Below are 17,250 nucleotides of genomic sequence, written 5' to 3'. Positions count from 1 at the left end.
CCTCGGAAACCCTGTACAAGGTCGCTGTGAGTGGGAGCCAGCGCCAAGCACTTCCCCACCACCACATCCACCAGTAGTCTCATCCTGTACCCCTGGACTCTGCTTTGGAGACTACTGCTATAAGTAATGATGATTTTTAGTAACAGAAACCAACGAACAAAAAATAATCCTTCTGATCAATTCTGACTCATGATAACTCTTGTATGTCAATGTAGAGTTGGGTTCCGTAGGGTTTTCAGTGGTTGTATTTTGGGAAATAGATCTCCAGGCCTTTTTTCCAAGGAGCTTCTGGGTATACTTGACCCACCAACCTTTCAGTCAGCAGTCAAGCATATTAGCTTCCTGTACCATCCAGGGACTCCTGAGGTAACAGAAACTAAACCCAAACCAAACGCCTGCCATGGAGTCGCTGTCAACCCACAGGGATCCCAGAGGACAGAGTAGATCTGCTCTTTAGGAAGCAGACAGCTTCATCGTTCTCTTTAGAGCAGTTGATGGGTTTGAACTGCCAACCTTGTTGTTAGCAGCCCAACATCTAACCCAGAGAGCCACCAGAGCTCCTTAGTGGTAACAGAAGCCACCACATAAGCATTTCTTCTGTACCTGGCCATGCTAAGTGTTTCACCTGCCTTAACGCCACTTTTCACAAAATCCTGTGAGATTGTCATTTCAGAGATACAGAGACTGAGGCAGAGAGAAGTTGCATATACACATGGGTGGTTTTACAGAACAAAAACTAATTTTTTTCACAGTTCAGGAGGCTAAAAGTGCACACCAGATAAGGCCATGTTGATTCCTTCCTGAGGGAATTTGGGGGGGGGACCCCAAATTCAAACATATCTTACTGTTGTTGTTTGGTACCATCGAATCAGTACTGACTCATAATGACCCTATGCTCAACTGAACAAAACACTCTCCAGTCCTGCCCCAACCTCACAGTCGTTGCTACATTTGAGCCTGTTGCTGCTGCCGCTGTGCCGATCCACCTAGTTGGGGATCTTCTTTTTCTCTGACAGTCCACTTTACCAAACGTGATATTCATTTCCAGTGACTAGTCCTTCCTGACAAAATGTCCAAAATATGACAGATGAAGTTTGGCCATCATGACTTCCAAGGAGCATTCTGGCTGTATTTCTTCCAACACAGATTGGTTTATTCTTTTGGCAATCCATGGCACTTTTAATATTCTTCTTCAAACGTATTTTACAGACACCTCTTTATTGATTAAGTCTTAAACCAGGACAAAGACAAGACAAAGGATTCACTGCCATATGGCTGATTATAGACGATAGAAAAAAAAGGAAACAGGCACTAAATCATGGATTGGCAGCAGATCAGTTCATTACTGGCGCAAGAGGGACTAGAAAGCAAGGGAAGGATCAAGATGGGGATTCTAATCCACTGTTGCCGGTTAGAAAACTTTACAGATCAGCCACCTGGCTACTTCACCTGGCTTTGCAGTGAAGATCTGGTTATGACTCATGCATGACCTTGTGGTCCAGACATCACAACTATTAGCTGATGCAATTTTTAAACCATTAAGGACATGCCCAGGCTAATCATCTGAGGACAGGACTGACCCTTCCTGGCTGGCCTAGTCAAACCAAATGGAGCCCACTGACTTAGAGTTGATTCCAACTGTATTGTTACAGGGAGTTGCTAACCACATTTCCACCCTTCAAGAGAGGGGTCTTGCCTTCTAATGACTAATTATCAAGGGAGGCAGAGTCGCCATAGGAGTAAAAGTTTACTATAGGAAATAGGCTTATGAGTGGAGATGGGGAGGACGTGGCCCCTGTCTGCCCAAATGAAGGCTTTTCTGGTTTTATGTAGGGAAAAGATAGTCATATTTATTTATATAGGGATATAGGGATTGTTAATATTACTGTTAAGTGCTTGTTGAGTCAATTCTGACTCAATAGTGATCCTGTATAGGGTTTCTAAGGAGTGACTGGTGAATTTGAACTGTTGACCTTGTAGTTCAAACCGACCTTATTGTCCAGTGCATTATTCCACAGTGCCACCCCAGGATTCCACTTTTAGGGGTTGTTGTTGTTGTTGTTGCTAAGTGCCATCGAGTTTGTTTCAACCCATAGCGACCCTGTGTGGGGTTTCTGAGGAGCAGCTGGTAAGCTTGAACCACAGACCTTGCAGTTCAAACCAATGTTGCAGTCCACCATATTAGCCCACAGCACTATACCAAGACTCCAGTTATAGGGGTTGTTGTTGTTGTTGTCATGTGCCGTGGAGTTGGTACCGACTCATAGCGACCTTGTACAGGGTTTCCAAGGCTGTAAATCTTTACGGGAGCAGAAAGCCTCATCTTTCTCCGGCGGAAGAGCTGATAGTTTCGAACTGCTGACCTTGCAGTTTGCAGCCTGATTCGTAACCACTACGCTATGGTGTCATCAAGTCGGTACCGACCCATAGCGACCTTATGCACAGTAGAACGAAACATTGCCCGATCCTGGGCAACCTCACTACTGTTGCCATGCTTGAGTTCATTGATGCTGCCACTTGGCCAATCCATCTCATTGGGGATGGGGGTCTTCCGCTTTGGGATTTTTGACAAATGGCACATTTAGAAAGGATCATGCTAATTGGGTAAAGGTACTCTGGTAGCGTAGTGGTTACAAATCAGGTTGCTAACCTCAAGGTCAGCAGTTTGAAACTACCAGCTATTCTGCGGAAGAAAGATGAGATTTTGTGCTCCTATAAAGAAAGATTTACAGCCTCAGAAACCCTATACAGGTCACTATGAGTCGGAACTGACTCCACGGCACACCACCACCACCATGCTAATTGGGTACATTCGCAGCACTTATTCAAGATGGATTCCACTGCAAAGGACTCTGGTAGAAGCAAACAGAACTTATTCTGGGTTGTTGAGCATGTATGGTTCTTCAGGACTGTTAATTCAGATTCCTCCCAGGGACTGGCATTCTCCTTGGCCCCAGTAGGTGTTTTGTCCTTTAAAGTTATGCCTAGGGTACTAGGTAGACCAGCCTGACCTGGAACATATTTCACAAGGAAGTAAAAATACAGATATTTTATGGATGGTCTTCCTTAATGGCAAATCCTATAAAATACAGAATTTTTATGGGTGGTCTTTCTTAATAGTATGTTCCTGTATAGGATGTTCCTTAATAGTATGATATGACTACTCAGCTGTGCACCTTAGGCACGTCCTGTGCATCATTACAATTGTTTAACAAGGAGAGGAGCAAGCTTCAACATTCCGCAGCATTTCAATCACAAGATTTGTGTCAAAAACTGGCCCACATTTAATCCTGATTTCTGGAGCCACATTTCCCCCTGTCTCAATAGTGACTCAATATAGGGTTTCCAAGACCTCCTGTTTCTCCCTTGGAGAGGCTGGACTGTCCTTTCAGTTAATAGCCCAATATGTAATCCACTATACCACCTGGCTAGGCCACCTGGCTAGGGAAGTCGAAGTCTACTTTCAAACATGCTCTCCCTGAGGGCAAAGCGGCACCCACATTGCTGGTTAATGGTCAGAAAGAACTCAGTGGAGTCTGAATTTATGTCAAGACTCTAAAGGGAGTTAGAGCTCCCACCGTAAACCACAGCCTTTCACAAGCCAAGTGCTTTAGAATTTAAACTGTAACACACTTGTCAGTATCCCACCATCTCTTGGGTCCTTGACTTGTAGAGGACCCTCACTTGACATCTGTCTTCCCCTGTGTGTGCTTGGGAGTATCTGTGTTGAATCTGCTCTTTGTATAACTCAGGAGTTACAAAAAGTAGTGCCATTGAGTAGGTTCTGACTCCTAATGACCCTGTATAGAGTTTTCAAGGAGCAGCTGGTAAATTTTAACCACCAGCCTTGCAGTTCAAACCAACCTGTGGTCCAGGGCTTATCACACAGCACAACACCATAACTCAGAAGTGATTAGTTTTTTGTTTTGTTTTTTAAGTTTTTTATTGTGGATTGAGTGAAAGTTTACAGGGCAAATCATCAGTTTTACATTCAACAAATCATACACCTTGTTTCATTACAATGTTTATAATCCCCTCCATGTACCATCAGTTAACAGTATTTCTTTCTATTCACTTTAGCTCTTTTTATTTTTTAAACACTCAGGCATATATAATAATTTATACCACCAAAGGGCATATTCTGCAAGTCTGCCGCTGACTGCCAGCTCTCCGTCCCTCTCTTCCCATGAAACTATAGTCCCTCAGCTGCGCTCTCTCTCTATGCCCCCATTTCTGCCTCCATCTCTGGTGTTGCTGCTTCTCTGGATAAGGTCTAGCATTGAGCTTATGCTCTTTTTCCTTGATGATCCTAGTGTCCTTTTTTTCTGTACTGTAAGATTAACCATTCCCCTGTTTTTTTTTACAAAACTTCTACCTTTACAATTGTGACAGTCACAATTAGTCATGATAACAATTACTCACTATTGAATCATATGAATCTTATCCCCATCTCTTTTAACCAGACCCATCTAGACAAGATGAAAACTATTCAGTGGGGACTCTTTCTTCCTCCACACACTATTAAACTAAACTCCCCCTTGAAACCTTATAAGCCAGTCACTTCGTGCCTTATTGACCCCTGATTGTAGGTAGCCAATGTCTAAGTTGCCTGTCCCTATCTACCCTGTGTACAGAGGGGATAGCATTAATACTTGATGTGATTAAAGACTCTTTCCCTCTCTGTTGGTATTTAGAGTTACTACCTCCATGAATGTAGGTCAAATTCATCAAATTGTAGCAATTTACCCTGGTTTCCTTTATCAAAAATTGTTTTGTTCTTTTTTTTTTTTAACTTTCTTTAGTTGAGTTCTGATTATTAAGCCATCGAGGCTAGGTCAAATGGGTACTATCTACAACTTTGGGTGTTCTTGTAGAAGTGATTAGTTTTAACCTAAGTTTGTTATGATCTAGTCAACATACAAGTGCCCTATATCCAAACAGTATTACATCTACAGGAATAGAGGGTAGGATTTGAACACATATTTTGTTTAGGGGGTGAAGGGGAGATGACAACCTATAATAACTGAAACCTGTAAGACAACCCACCTAGGACTGATGTTCTGGGAGTTTGCTCTGAAAATCCCTGGTTGAAATAAAAGCCTCTTATATTCAAGTGACATCATCCCTACTTCACAAATGAAAAAAACTGAGGCCCAGAGGGGGAACCTGGCTTGTCTAAGGTTTCAGAGGAGCAAAGTGAAAGCAAGAGCCTAGGTCCTTTCCTTTGGTCTCTTCCTGATATTCTATTGTACCCAGAGCCCCAGGCTGAGGGGTCTGGAATAAGCTGAGGCAGAAATGTTGGCTGCTGTGTGGGCCATTGCAAGTTCCTCTATGAGAGCCCTTTACCAGATCTAGCAAATGAAGGGCTTGGAGTAGTAGATCATTAAGGGCTCTTTTGGGATTCTGAAACACTGCATATAAAACATGTACGCAGCCTATTGGAAACGTCTGGCCTGGGTTGCTCTGGGAGGGATGAAAGATCCTTTATCTGAAAGTAAGTAGCGCCTCTGTGAGTACCACCAGTGTGTTCCTGAGCTTGCAGAGAAGGAGGTGTTGACAACGGTGTGAGATGGACTCCCCCGAACACTTAGTCCCAGAAGAAATTTGTTTTCTACGTCCATGCATGAAATGTGCACTCACAAGAGGTACACATAAACTGCTTTCAGAGCTGAGAGTATTTCCCCCCAAAACTTGAGGCCCCTGCACTGGGCCCTCTCTCCTTGGAAAGGGGCTGTAGTCCAGATGGGCCTGGGCTGCAGCCAGCAGCTGAAGTTTCCAGGGAGGACAAGGCCAAAGGAAAAACGCTTCAAGGCTGATAGTGGCAGGTGACAGGTCTCCTTAAATCAGCTGACTTCCTGTAACTCTTCAGTCCCTGCTTCTCTGCTAGCCTTGGGGTTCTCTTAGTCTTCCCCCCACTTCTCCCCCGACCTGGGGACCCAAGTTGGCTCCTAGCCAGAACCTAGAGCTGTAGGGCTAAATGCGAGACCCAGGGTTGGGGGTAAGATTCCATTTCCTGGTGAGAGCTGCGTGTTTATGCTTAGGGGCCCCTGGTTGTCAGGGAAACAGCAGAATTTCCTGGAGCTGATAAGCTGCAGTTGCAGACCGATCTCTGCTAACTGCATTTCACCTCATCTCCTGTGATCTCTGGCCTCTGCTGCCTGCAGGCACATTTTGGGCTTGTGGGCAAACATGACAGAGTTCTTTCTTGAAAACTTCCCATGAGGACAGAGAATGCCACCACTTACAGGGGGGAAAGTATTTCATGCCTGTAGGTTATGGTGGCTACAGAGGGTTAAGATGTTCAGCTGCTAAGCAAAAGGTTGGAACTCTGAGTTCATTCAGAGGTACCTTGGAAGAGAGACCTGTTAATCTACTTAAAAAAAAAAAAATCAGCCATTGAAATCCTATTGTGACACACATGGGGGTTCACCATGAATAGGAGCTGACTTGACAACAGGTTTACTTCATGCCTGGCCTTGTGCTCTGCATTTGCCACAAATTATGCCTCATCTTTCAACAACCATACAGAGAAGGAGAGAAAAGCCCTGGCTTTGTGTTTGGGATAACTTTGATCTGGCCATATGGCTAATAGTGGCTGGACAAGGATTTGATTCTAGAGCTGATTGTCTGACGCCCAGACCTGTGTTCTTCCCACGGTTTCACACTGTCTCCAATAACCTTGTCTTAGCTCTCTAGTTCTGCTAACAGGAATACCACAAATGGGTGGCTCTAACAGTCAGAAATGTATTTCCTCAGGTGACCCGTCCCAGTGCCATCTAGTGGATTCTGATTCTTAGGGACCATATAGGACAGGGGAGACTGCTCCTTAGGGTTTCCCAGACTGTAAATCTTTACGGGAGTAGATAGCCTCATCTTTCTCCCCTGGCTTGGCTGGTGGTTTTGAACCATCGATGGTTCAGCTAGTAGTCACATGCCTAATCACAGCACAACCAGTGCTCCTTAACCACAGTTATAAACCAAAACTAAAGCAAGCCTACTGCCGTGGTATCAATTCTTAGTCTTCGGGACCCTGTAGGACAGGAGACCTAAGAACAATAGTGAGGAGGGCATCTACGAGATGACCATCACATGAGGCCATAATAGTGTCCAAAGGATTCCTGGCCATATAGCTAGTTATAGATGATAGAAAACAAAGGAAATCATCACATAGTTATGATTGGTGCTAGATCAATTCATCACTGTTGCAGACAGAACTACTGAAAGGGGTAGGGAAGACCATGATTGAGATACATCCACAATTGCAGATTACAAAGGTTTACAGGATTGGTCCTGAAGCCCTTGGGCCACCTGTCCTCATGGTGGTGGGAATTTGACTCACAGCCACGTGGCCCTGAGTCACATCTGCCATGGTCTGTCTATCATTAAGGCTATCCCCAGGCAAGTCCCCAGGACTGCCCCCAGGAGGCTTACTAAACAAACTTGCCTCATTGCTAGGCAGAACAGAGGCTGAACTGATGTCAAGACTCAAAATGGAAGTTAGGGCTCTCCACTGTAAAACCTCAGCATCCCACAAAACAAGTGCTTTAGAATTTAGGTTCTAATATAAATCACTGAGCTGAAGAGTCTGTGACTAGTTCTGCTAGTTCCTCTGGTTCTATTCCTAAAAGACCTCACTGAGTAAGCTCAATTGAGGTTTTTATTTTTATGTTTTAAAGGTAATACATAGACATGGTTTTGTCAGGTGGAGGTCTCCAGAAATAATCCCGTTCACTCCTCGTTCCTCCTGTAGAGCCTCAGTTCCCTGCCCACTTCCCTTCCCCTTTCTAAATTACGTTACATCCCTTTTGGTCTTTCTTTTTCAGGTAATCTACTTTTGTTTCTTGTTCCTTCACTATAGACTTCTTTTTCTGTAACCCTCCCACCCCCCAACAAACACACATACATCCCTTTGTTATAAGAGTAAGTCGCTCTTGTGTTCTGTTTGTTCACACCTGTAGTGGCCTTATGTCCCATCAGAAAAACCCAAAGTTTTTATAGTGACCTTCCGGCACTGGCTCTTGCTGCTTCCTGCCCACAGTCTCCTAGTGTCTCCCTACATTGTACACCTCAGCCACACAGGGCTTATGGTGGTTTTCAGTCCTGTCAAGCATGCTTCTGCCTCAGGGCCTTTGTACTTGCTGTTCTCATCCTGAATCATACTGCTCTAGGTACTCGTGTCACCTCCCTGACCACCCTACTTCAGAGAGTTCCCTTCGACACCCTGCCCTCACCAAACCTTAATTTTTCTCTTTAGTTCTTTCTACAGCTTGATTATCTCTGGGGATGGAGCAGAAATGAAGGATTACACTCTCCATCTGATAAAACCATGTCAGGAGTTCTGGTGTAGCACTGTGGATTAACACACTGGACTGCCAGTTAGTTTGAACCCCCAAGTCGGTGGTTCAAGCTCACCGGCCACTCCTTGGAAACCCTATAGAGGGTTGCTGTGGGTCAGAACTGAGTCAACAGCACATAACAACAACAATGTATTACCTTTAAAACATAAAAATAAAAACCTCAATTGAGCTTACTCAGTGAGGTCTTTTAGGAACAGAACCAGAGGAACTAGCAGAACTAGTCACAGACTCTTCAGCTCAGTGATTTATATTAGAACCTAAATTCTAAAGCACTTGTTTTGTGGGATGCTGAGGTTTTACAGTGGAGAGCCCTAACTTCCATTTTGAGTCTTGACATCAGTTCAGCCTCTGTTCTGCCTAGCAATGAGGCAAGTTTGTTTAGTAAGCCTCCTGGGGGCAGTCCTGGGGACTTGCCTGGGGATAGCCTTAATGATAGACAGACCATGGCAGATGTGACTCAGGGCCACGTGGCTGTGAATCAAATTCCCACCACCATGAGGACAGGTGGCCCAAGGGCTTCAGGACCAATCCTGTAAACCTTTGTAATCTGCAGCTGTATGTGTATTCCGATTGTGTGTTGTGAAAATGATTCTTCTCACATAACAGGGTAAATAAATTCCAGGAAAGCAGCATTTTATGTTGGTTTTATTGATACATCTTCAGTGCCTAGAGCAGTGACACTCTTGGAAACTGAAAAAAAGCACAGACCCACTCCCATCAAGTCAATTCCGGCCCATAGTGACCCTATATAGGGTTTCTGACTCTTAATCTTTTAGGGGAGCAGACAGCCTCATCTTTCTCCTATGAAGTGGCTGGTGGGTTTGAACTGTTGACCTTTCAGTTAGCAGTCCAGGGCTTATCCTGCAATGTCACACCCAGATTCCTCCTTGACAGTGTGCCATCAAGTCAATTCGGATTCACAGCCACCCATTTAAGGTTTCCAAGGCCGTACATTTTTATGGGAGCAGAAAGCCTCTTTGTTTTCCTGTGGAGCAACTGGTGGGTTTGAATTACTGACCTTGCGATTAGCAGTCCAACTTGTACCCAGTGCCCTTTCAGGGCTCCTATCCTTAACTAGGTATGTGGTGATGGTGGTGGTGTACTGTGGTGTGGGTTCCAACTCATAGCAACCCTACATAGAGCTGCCCTCTTATCTCCAAGTCCCTGTCCTACCCTGGTTACTAATGTCTCGACACTATCTTGTCTATAATGCATTGTTCTCTGAAACATCTACCTGGCCTTGTGGTAGGTGTTTGTGTGTGATTTAACCTGGAGGGCTGGAAGCAGCTGGAAAATGGCAGGGGAAGGACACTCTCGATTGGAAGGAAGGAAGGGTGAGGAAGGTTGGGTAAAGAATGAAGGGGAGCAGAGTATGAAGGAAATCTCATGGCTCTCTTTTTTCTCCACAGTGTTTTCTGCTGCAAAACCGGAGACCATGTCCAAACAAGAACAGGTAAGAAACCTCTCCCTTCCTGAAGACTGTAGCTCTGCCTTCCTGGGCTCTAGGCTTCCCTTAGAGTTGCCAGATCTGCTGTAGAGATTCCAGGTAGCTTCAGCTTGAAGGTGCTTAGTCCTAACCTATTCCCATTCCGATTCATGGGACTGATGACAACACACAACCTTGTCAGCAGGAAGGAATGAGTATTGGCTCACATGATTGAGAAGCTTGAGGCTTGATCCTGGTGCCCAAATGATCTCGTCAGTATTCTGCTTCTCCTAGCTGGGCTTTCTCTGGGCGGCTTCATTTTGGACTAGCCACCAGCAGTTTCAGACTTCTTTTCCACCTTCCTTAGCAGTCCCAGGGGAGACAACATACCTTATACACAGTAGTGCCAAGGAAAGCCTCAGCTTTGGTTCTCATTGACTGGATCTGGATAGCATGCTGTCATGGAGTTTGTCAGTGGAGTCAGCCCCACCTGAATTACATGGTCTCAGAGCTGCTCTCGAGGAAGCGGACTAGATATTGGACACGCAAAAATCAGTGAGGGTTTTCTGGGCTCTGAAGCTGGCACTGTTCCTTGTCGCACTCATTTGGGATTAAATTTCCCCAAGAAGCTTTAGGAGATGCTAACTCCAGTCTTCTGGAGTCCTGGTGTATCTCTGTGGATTAATGCACCAGACTGCAAAGCTGTTTGAACTTCAAGGTCTGCGGTTCAAGCTCACCAGCTGCTCCTCAGAAACCCTATACAGGGTCACTATGGGTCAGAACCAATTCGACAGCACTTCACAACAACAACAACTTCAATCTTCTGTGCTGTATAACCAGTCTGCTGAGCAATAAGATTTGAAGTATAGCAGAGCTTTTACTCCAGTGTGTGGCCAGAATTGAGTCCTAGCCATTGTCAGAGTTAGAGGGTCACTCTGTGTCAGAACTACCTGAGGGTAATCCTTGTTGGCTAGTGTTATGGGTTGAATTGGACCCCTAAAAATATCTGTAAATCTTAACCCCTATGAACCCAATGAAACCCATTGCCTTCTAGTCGATTCTGGTTCATTGTGACTCTATAGGACAGAGTGGCACTGCGGGTTAATGCATTGGACTGTGAGGTCGGTTTGAGCCACCAGGTCAGCAGTTCAAGCTCACCAGCTGCTCCTCAGTAAACTTATACAAGATCACTGTGAGTTGGAACCAACTCAACATCACTTTACAACAACAGTATTAAGGGGAGTCCTGGTATGGTGCTGTAGGATAAGCACTAGACTGCTAACCACAAGATCAGCGGTTCAAACTCACCAGCCGTTCCTATACAGGGTCGCTATGAGTCAGAAACGACTGGATAACACTTAACACCAACAATTTTTAAGGAAGCAGACTGCCATGTCTTTCTCCTTTGAAGTAGCTGGTAGGTTCAAAGTGCCAGCCTTTTGGTTAGCAGCCAAGCACTTTAAACACTCTGCCACTAGGGATCCTTCCTAACCCCTGTACCTGTGGTTGGAGTCCTGGTGTGGCGCTGTAGGATAAAGCACTGGACCAAAAGGTCAGCTTGAGCCATAAGGTTGGAGGTTCAAACCCACCAGTTGCTCCTCAGAAACTCTAAATAGGGTTGGAACTACTCAGTGGCACTTAACAAGCACAGCAATACCTGTGGTTATGTTAATGGACCGTCTGTGTGTAGGTTATGTCTTGTGTCAATTTCTTTTTTTTTTTTTCTGGTGTGATTCCTTTTTTTTTAATGTTTTATTATGAATTATATGATAGTTTACATGGGAGAACGTTAGTTTTATGTTCATCCTATAATAGTTTACATGGAAGAACATTAGTTTTACATTCATCCTATTATATATCATTTCATTGCCATGGTTACAATCCCCTCCATGCATCATCAACCAACCAAAGGGTATACCCTGCAAGCCTACCTGCCCCCCCCACCCATCCCCCACCCCCGGTCGTCAGCACACAGCCCCTCTCCCTCTCTGGGTCTAAAGTCCCCAGCTGCTCCATCTCTCCACATCATCATCTCAACCACCATCTCTGGCATCACTGCTTCTCTGGGTAGGGTCCCACTCTCCACTCTTCTCCCTTAATGGTCTCAGGGACCTCTGCGTCTAGACTGCAAAGTCATTCACTCCCCTCCTTTTGCTACTAAACGTCTACCTTTACGTTTCCAACCCCCACAATCAGTCCTGATAACAATTATTCATTATTGTATCACAGGAGACCTATCCGCATTTCATTTCATCAGCCCAACCTAGACAGATTGGATACTACTCAGTGGAGATTCTACCTTCCTCCATGTCCTCTGGATCTAGGTTCCCTCTTGAAAGCTTGTAAGCCAATCACTTCTTGCCTTTGTCCCCCCCCCCGCCCCCAATTTTGGGTAGCCAATGTCCAAGTTGCCCACCTCTGTCTACTCTGTGTATGGAGGGGGTGGGAATGTCTGTAAAGATTTGTTCCTTCTTTTGAGCTACTGCATCCATAGGTGTAGGTCAAGTTCATCAAATTTTATCAGATTACTCTTTTTTCCTCTTCTTTCTTCTTCTAGTTGTTGAGTCAATTTCTTTTGAAACAGAAAAAGAGCAAATTAGGTATAGAGAAGCAAGCAGAAATGGGGACAGACAATACAGAGCCACATGAAGATCTCCAGAACAGAAGCTCAAAAGAGACAAGTCTCTTCCTGCAGAGCCCACACAGAAAGGAAGTGTTCCCCCACAGCTGGCACCCTGAATTCACACTTTGAGCCTCCTACCTGTGAGAAAAATGAGAAGCTACATTTCTGCTTGATGAAGCCACCCATTGTGGTGGGCACTAATAACTAAGAGAAATAGGCATGGTCAGTTCAGTGGGATGGTAGGATAGGGAGAGAAAGGAACACCTGACCCACAGAACAGTATACAGGAGCTGTGTGACCTTGCATGAGTCCTTTACCCTCTCTGGGCCTCAGTGTTGCTTATTAGGTGATTGAACTCAAGGATTATGTAGATTCTTTCCTGTCTTCAAGACTTACCACCCAACAACCTGGCCTAAAGGATAATTACTTTCAGTGTTTGAATAGTGTGGTGTGTTCTGTGATACAGGATCCATACCCTCAGCTCTGGTAGCGTAGTGGTTACAGTTCAGGCTGTGAACCTCACAGTCAGCAGTTTGAAACTACCAGCCGTTCCATGGAAGAAAGATGAGGCTTTCTGCTCCCGTAAAGACTTACAGCGTTGGAAACCCCGTGCAGGGTCACTATGAGTTGGAACCGACTCCACAGCACACCACCATCACCACCACTACTCTTAACAAACTCCTAGCCAGTCTACCCAGAGGAAGTCTTGGGCCCCTAGCATCCACGGAAAAGCATACTGTGCATAAGCAGCCTCTCTGCCCAGGAGGAGAGAGTGTTAGTAGTTACGGGTGGAAGTCCAGGCGGAAGGAACCCTTGCTGTTCCCCATTTCCTTCATATAGTCATCCCAGAGCTACTTCCTGAGAGACATTCCATTGCAGAATTCTAGATAACCCAATGGAGAGAACAGCTCCTGGGAGATCAGAGTGGCCAGAAGCTATCATACAGGTAGATAAATCACCTTTGGACTCCTAGCCCCAGCGCTCTCAGGCCATGCCATCTGCCTGATGGTTTCTTGTTGCCATGAGCAGGGAGCCAGCAGAGCCCCTGCAAGCAAGAGTCCCAGGCTGTGAGGGTCTCGGGGCCCCTCTTCTCATCTGTTAGCACCCTGCTAAGTGCTCTTGTTGGGGACGGAGCTCGAGACATGCAGGGAAACACCCTGCCAAAGTGGAGGGAATGGGGATAGCTCCTGAATAGAGTGACCTGGATGGCAAGTAAAGCTGGGAGGAGCTGAGAGTAGTCTAGGCAGTGGGACCTGAAGCATAGCCAGAGGAGAGTGAGGGAGTGCAGTGTGGTCAGGGCTGTAAATGGGCAATTTGGTAATCAGGGACTGCAAGGGTTTGTGGGAGGGGAGAGAGGTCGTATAGAAGTGTGTAGAAAGGTCGTGCGTTGTCCTGAAGTGTATTATATGTTTCCAGTTCTTGATATCCCAGCCTGTTTCTAGGGCTCCTGACTCCCATCCCCACCTCCAACACAAACCTATACACACAACCACACACACACAAGACACTCTCATTGCTCTCCTCTGATCCAGCCACTCCACTTCCTTCTACTATGACAACCCTGCTATTTTCCCCAGCTTTCCCTCCTGAAAATGGGAACTTGAGGCTCAGAAAAGTAAAGAAATAGTGTGGTGTCATAGAAAGGTTTGGGAGACATAGTTCTGTGGCCTGGTTCACAAGGATGTCCAGGGGTGTGAACGCCATCATCATTTGCTGCCATGTTATCTTTGACTCATGGTGACCCCATATGTTTTAGAATAGAAATATGTTCCAGTTTCCAGTGGCTGATTTTGGGGGGAAGTAGATTGCCAGGCATTTATTCCGAGGGACCTCTGGGTGGACTCAACTCGCCAACCTTTCTTTTGGTGAGCAGCCCATCGTTTAACCTGTTGCACCATCATAGGCATGAATATGCTTTGAGGACAGTCTAAGAGGCAGGTGCTCAGTGCCTGGAACTCCCTGAGCTGTAGAGAGGAGGCCTGCAGCAAGTAGCGCTCATGGGAGTGCTGACCCTGCAGTCCTCTCTATGGGTGGCTACTGAACAGCAGTATTGACCCCTTTAGTACCGCCCAAACCCTCCCACGCCCCAGGGCCCAGGCTGCTCACCAGCTGGCATCTGGACCTCCTGAATATTTCAGGGTGGAAAGTGCCTTCTCTGCTCTCCACTCATCTCCCATCCCCTCCTCATGGGTGCCTGAGGCCGAGAACCTGTCTGCCTGGTTGTCCCAGCTGTGTAGGGGGCGGGAAGCCTGGGAAGCTACACAGGTGGCACTGGGAGATGGCAGAATTCATGAGCTTCTATGAGAATGACTGCTATGGGCATCCTGGACTGGATGGTGTTGCAGACTGGCTGTCCTTCTAAAACATCCTGTCTGAGTGCTAAGATGCCCCATCCTCTCCTTTTCTAGTGACAGTCCTGTGTGGGGTCCTGGGGTCACTAACCTGGCAGGATTAGTGCCCATTCTTTCTGACTAGCTCTTTATCAGCTGGAAGATTTTTTATCTTTTCCATAAAGGTAATAAAATGGGGGAACAGCATTACGGTTCGCTAAGCTCACCTCTAAGTGAATGTTTTGATCCATATAGGTCATTAAACTCTTTTTCCTCCACCATGACATTACCTCATCTTCTACCAACCTCAGTCCCTCCTGTAAAAGCTGCATTACCCACATATATGAGCAGGGAGAAGCGTGCAGGTGGGCACAGACGTTGGAAAAAAGGTGTCCAGCTTGCTCCTGAAATCTTTGCCTGTCATCCTGGCGAGCACTCTTGCATCTTTTCCTCATTCTCTCCTGGCAGCTTAGAGCTGCATGATCTTCACCACCTTGAGCATCTGGCCATGACCGTTGACAAACCGGGTTCTTGTCACCACCAACCTACTTGTCCGAGCAGAAAAGTGCATACGCTCTCTAGATCCCACAAGTTAACCATGGGAAAGGTATTATTTTGAATCATGGGAACTTGCTGCTCTCCAGCTATTTGTGATCGACATAAAAAGGCAAATTAGTAACTTAATAAAAAATGCCAAATACTGGAGAGGAGGGCATCTCTGTTTCATGGATAGGACAAATAATGCTGCGGTGCTAGAGCCTTGCTTTACCCTGGAAAACCATGCTTTCAAGCCCGTTATGCTTAAGTGACCTAGAACCCCTCATTAAGACTACTGCTGCCCTCACCAGTAAGTTAGGACGGAAACTCGTCTCCCCAGGAGTCCATGACTTGTCTAGTCCTCATGTCCTCTTTCTATTGCCAGCTTCATTTCTACCTGATCCGTCTTTGAGGACTTCATTTCCCAGAATGCCCCAAGTCGCCATTGTCTCCAGGCACTTGCCTTGCTACTTCCTCTGCACCGACTCCTTTCTCTCACCACTTTTAACCTCCCTTCTTGACCAAAGGGGACCAGCTGTTACTCCTTCTGAAGACTCAGCTTAGACTGTACCTCCAGGAAGCCTTTGGACTGCTCAGAATATGCACACAGCCCTCACTATTATTGTGAATTGAGGGAAGGTTTACTGAACAGATCATCAGTTTTACATTCAACAAATCATAGTTCATTTTGTTTCACCTCAACAGTTGCAATCCCTTCCATGCTTCCTCCCTGTGAGTCCTATCTCCATCCCACACACCTTCCCACCCCTTCTCAACTTTGTCTGTAGAGAACTGTTGCCCTATTGATTTTGGAGGATTGATCATTCCATGGTGAGCACACTTTACTAGCATTGTTTTCTCTACCTCCATATACCCATCTACTGCTTGGCTGGAAAATGGACCACGAGGGTGAGTTCCTTTGCAGACCTGAAGGGAGGTCAAGGGCCACAATCTCAGCTTCCTGTAGTCTCTTTCTGATCAGTAAGCCTGATCTTTTAAAAGAATTTTTACTTTTTTTTTCCCCATACTTTCTCCCACACTATCTGGGATCTTCTAATGTGGTGGTAACTGGGCACCATCTGGTTCTGGTCTTAGCGTTGTGGAGACTGATATTCACATGTTCCATTGTTGTTGTTGTTGCTAAGTATCATCGAGTCAGTTCCGACCCATAGCGACCCTGTGTAGGGTTTCCGAGGAGCAGCTGGTGAGCTTGAACCACCGACCTTGCAGTGCAGATGGCTTTGCAGTCTCTGGCACATTAACCCACAGCACCATACCAGGACTCCATACATGTTCCATTAGTCCGTGTTAATTAATTCTAAGCATCTTCAGTTCTCATCACTCTTCTTTCTTCTGCACATGGAGAGACTAATAGCTGCAATCTAAATGGCTGCTTATGAGCTTTTAAGATCCCAGATACTACCAAAGTAGGATGTAGAACATTGTCTTTATGGACTATGTTATGCCAGTTGACTATGTGCCCCCTGAGACTATGGTCCTGAGCCCCCCAGGCCAACCCATTGTATTAAGATGTTTTATAATATCTAACACATTTTCAGCATTTTATCTGATGTGTGCTCCACCACATTCATAAGTGTGTTTGCAGCAAAGGTAAATAAATACCCATGTACAAATATCCTCTTTTGGTAGTGTAGTGGTTACAAATCGGGCTGCGAACCGCAAGGTCAGCAGTTCGAAACTACCAGCTGTTCCGCGGGAAAAAGATGAGGCTTTCTGCTCCCATAAAGATTTACAGCCTCCGAAATCCTGTATGGGGTCGCTATGAGTCGGAACCGACTCCACGGCACATAACAACAACAACTATATACACACACATATATATGTATACGTATACATATATATATATACATACATAGAGAGAGAGAGAGAGAGAGAGAGAGTGTCCTGGTGTGGCGCTGTGGGTTAATGTGCCAGACTGCAAAGACATTTGAACTGCAAGGTCGGTGGTTTAAGCTC

At 45.7% G+C, this 17,250-nt stretch overlaps 1 protein-coding gene across 1 annotated transcript in view; it reads left to right on the top strand.

Annotated features, from left to right (window-relative positions):
* The first annotated feature begins 9,772 nt into the window (after positions 1 to 9,772).
* The window catches only part of ANXA6 (annexin A6), a 59,580-nt gene continuing 52,102 nt past the window's right edge, over positions 9,773 to 17,250 (top strand). Inside the window, exon 1 of the mRNA XM_006863894.1 lies at positions 9,773 to 9,810. Coding sequence (XP_006863956.1) covers positions 9,793 to 9,810 — 18 coding nt within the window. The 5' untranslated portion in view covers positions 9,773 to 9,792. The remainder of the gene's footprint in view (positions 9,811 to 17,250) is intronic.

The sequence above is a fragment of the Chrysochloris asiatica genome, unplaced genomic scaffold (assembly GCF_000296735.1).
Source record: "Chrysochloris asiatica unplaced genomic scaffold, ChrAsi1.0 scaffold00057, whole genome shotgun sequence".
Classification (NCBI taxonomy): domain Eukaryota; kingdom Metazoa; phylum Chordata; class Mammalia; order Afrosoricida; family Chrysochloridae; genus Chrysochloris; species Chrysochloris asiatica.
Note: the sequence above shows the minus strand (reverse complement) of the source record. Positions and strands in the feature narration are given on the sequence as shown.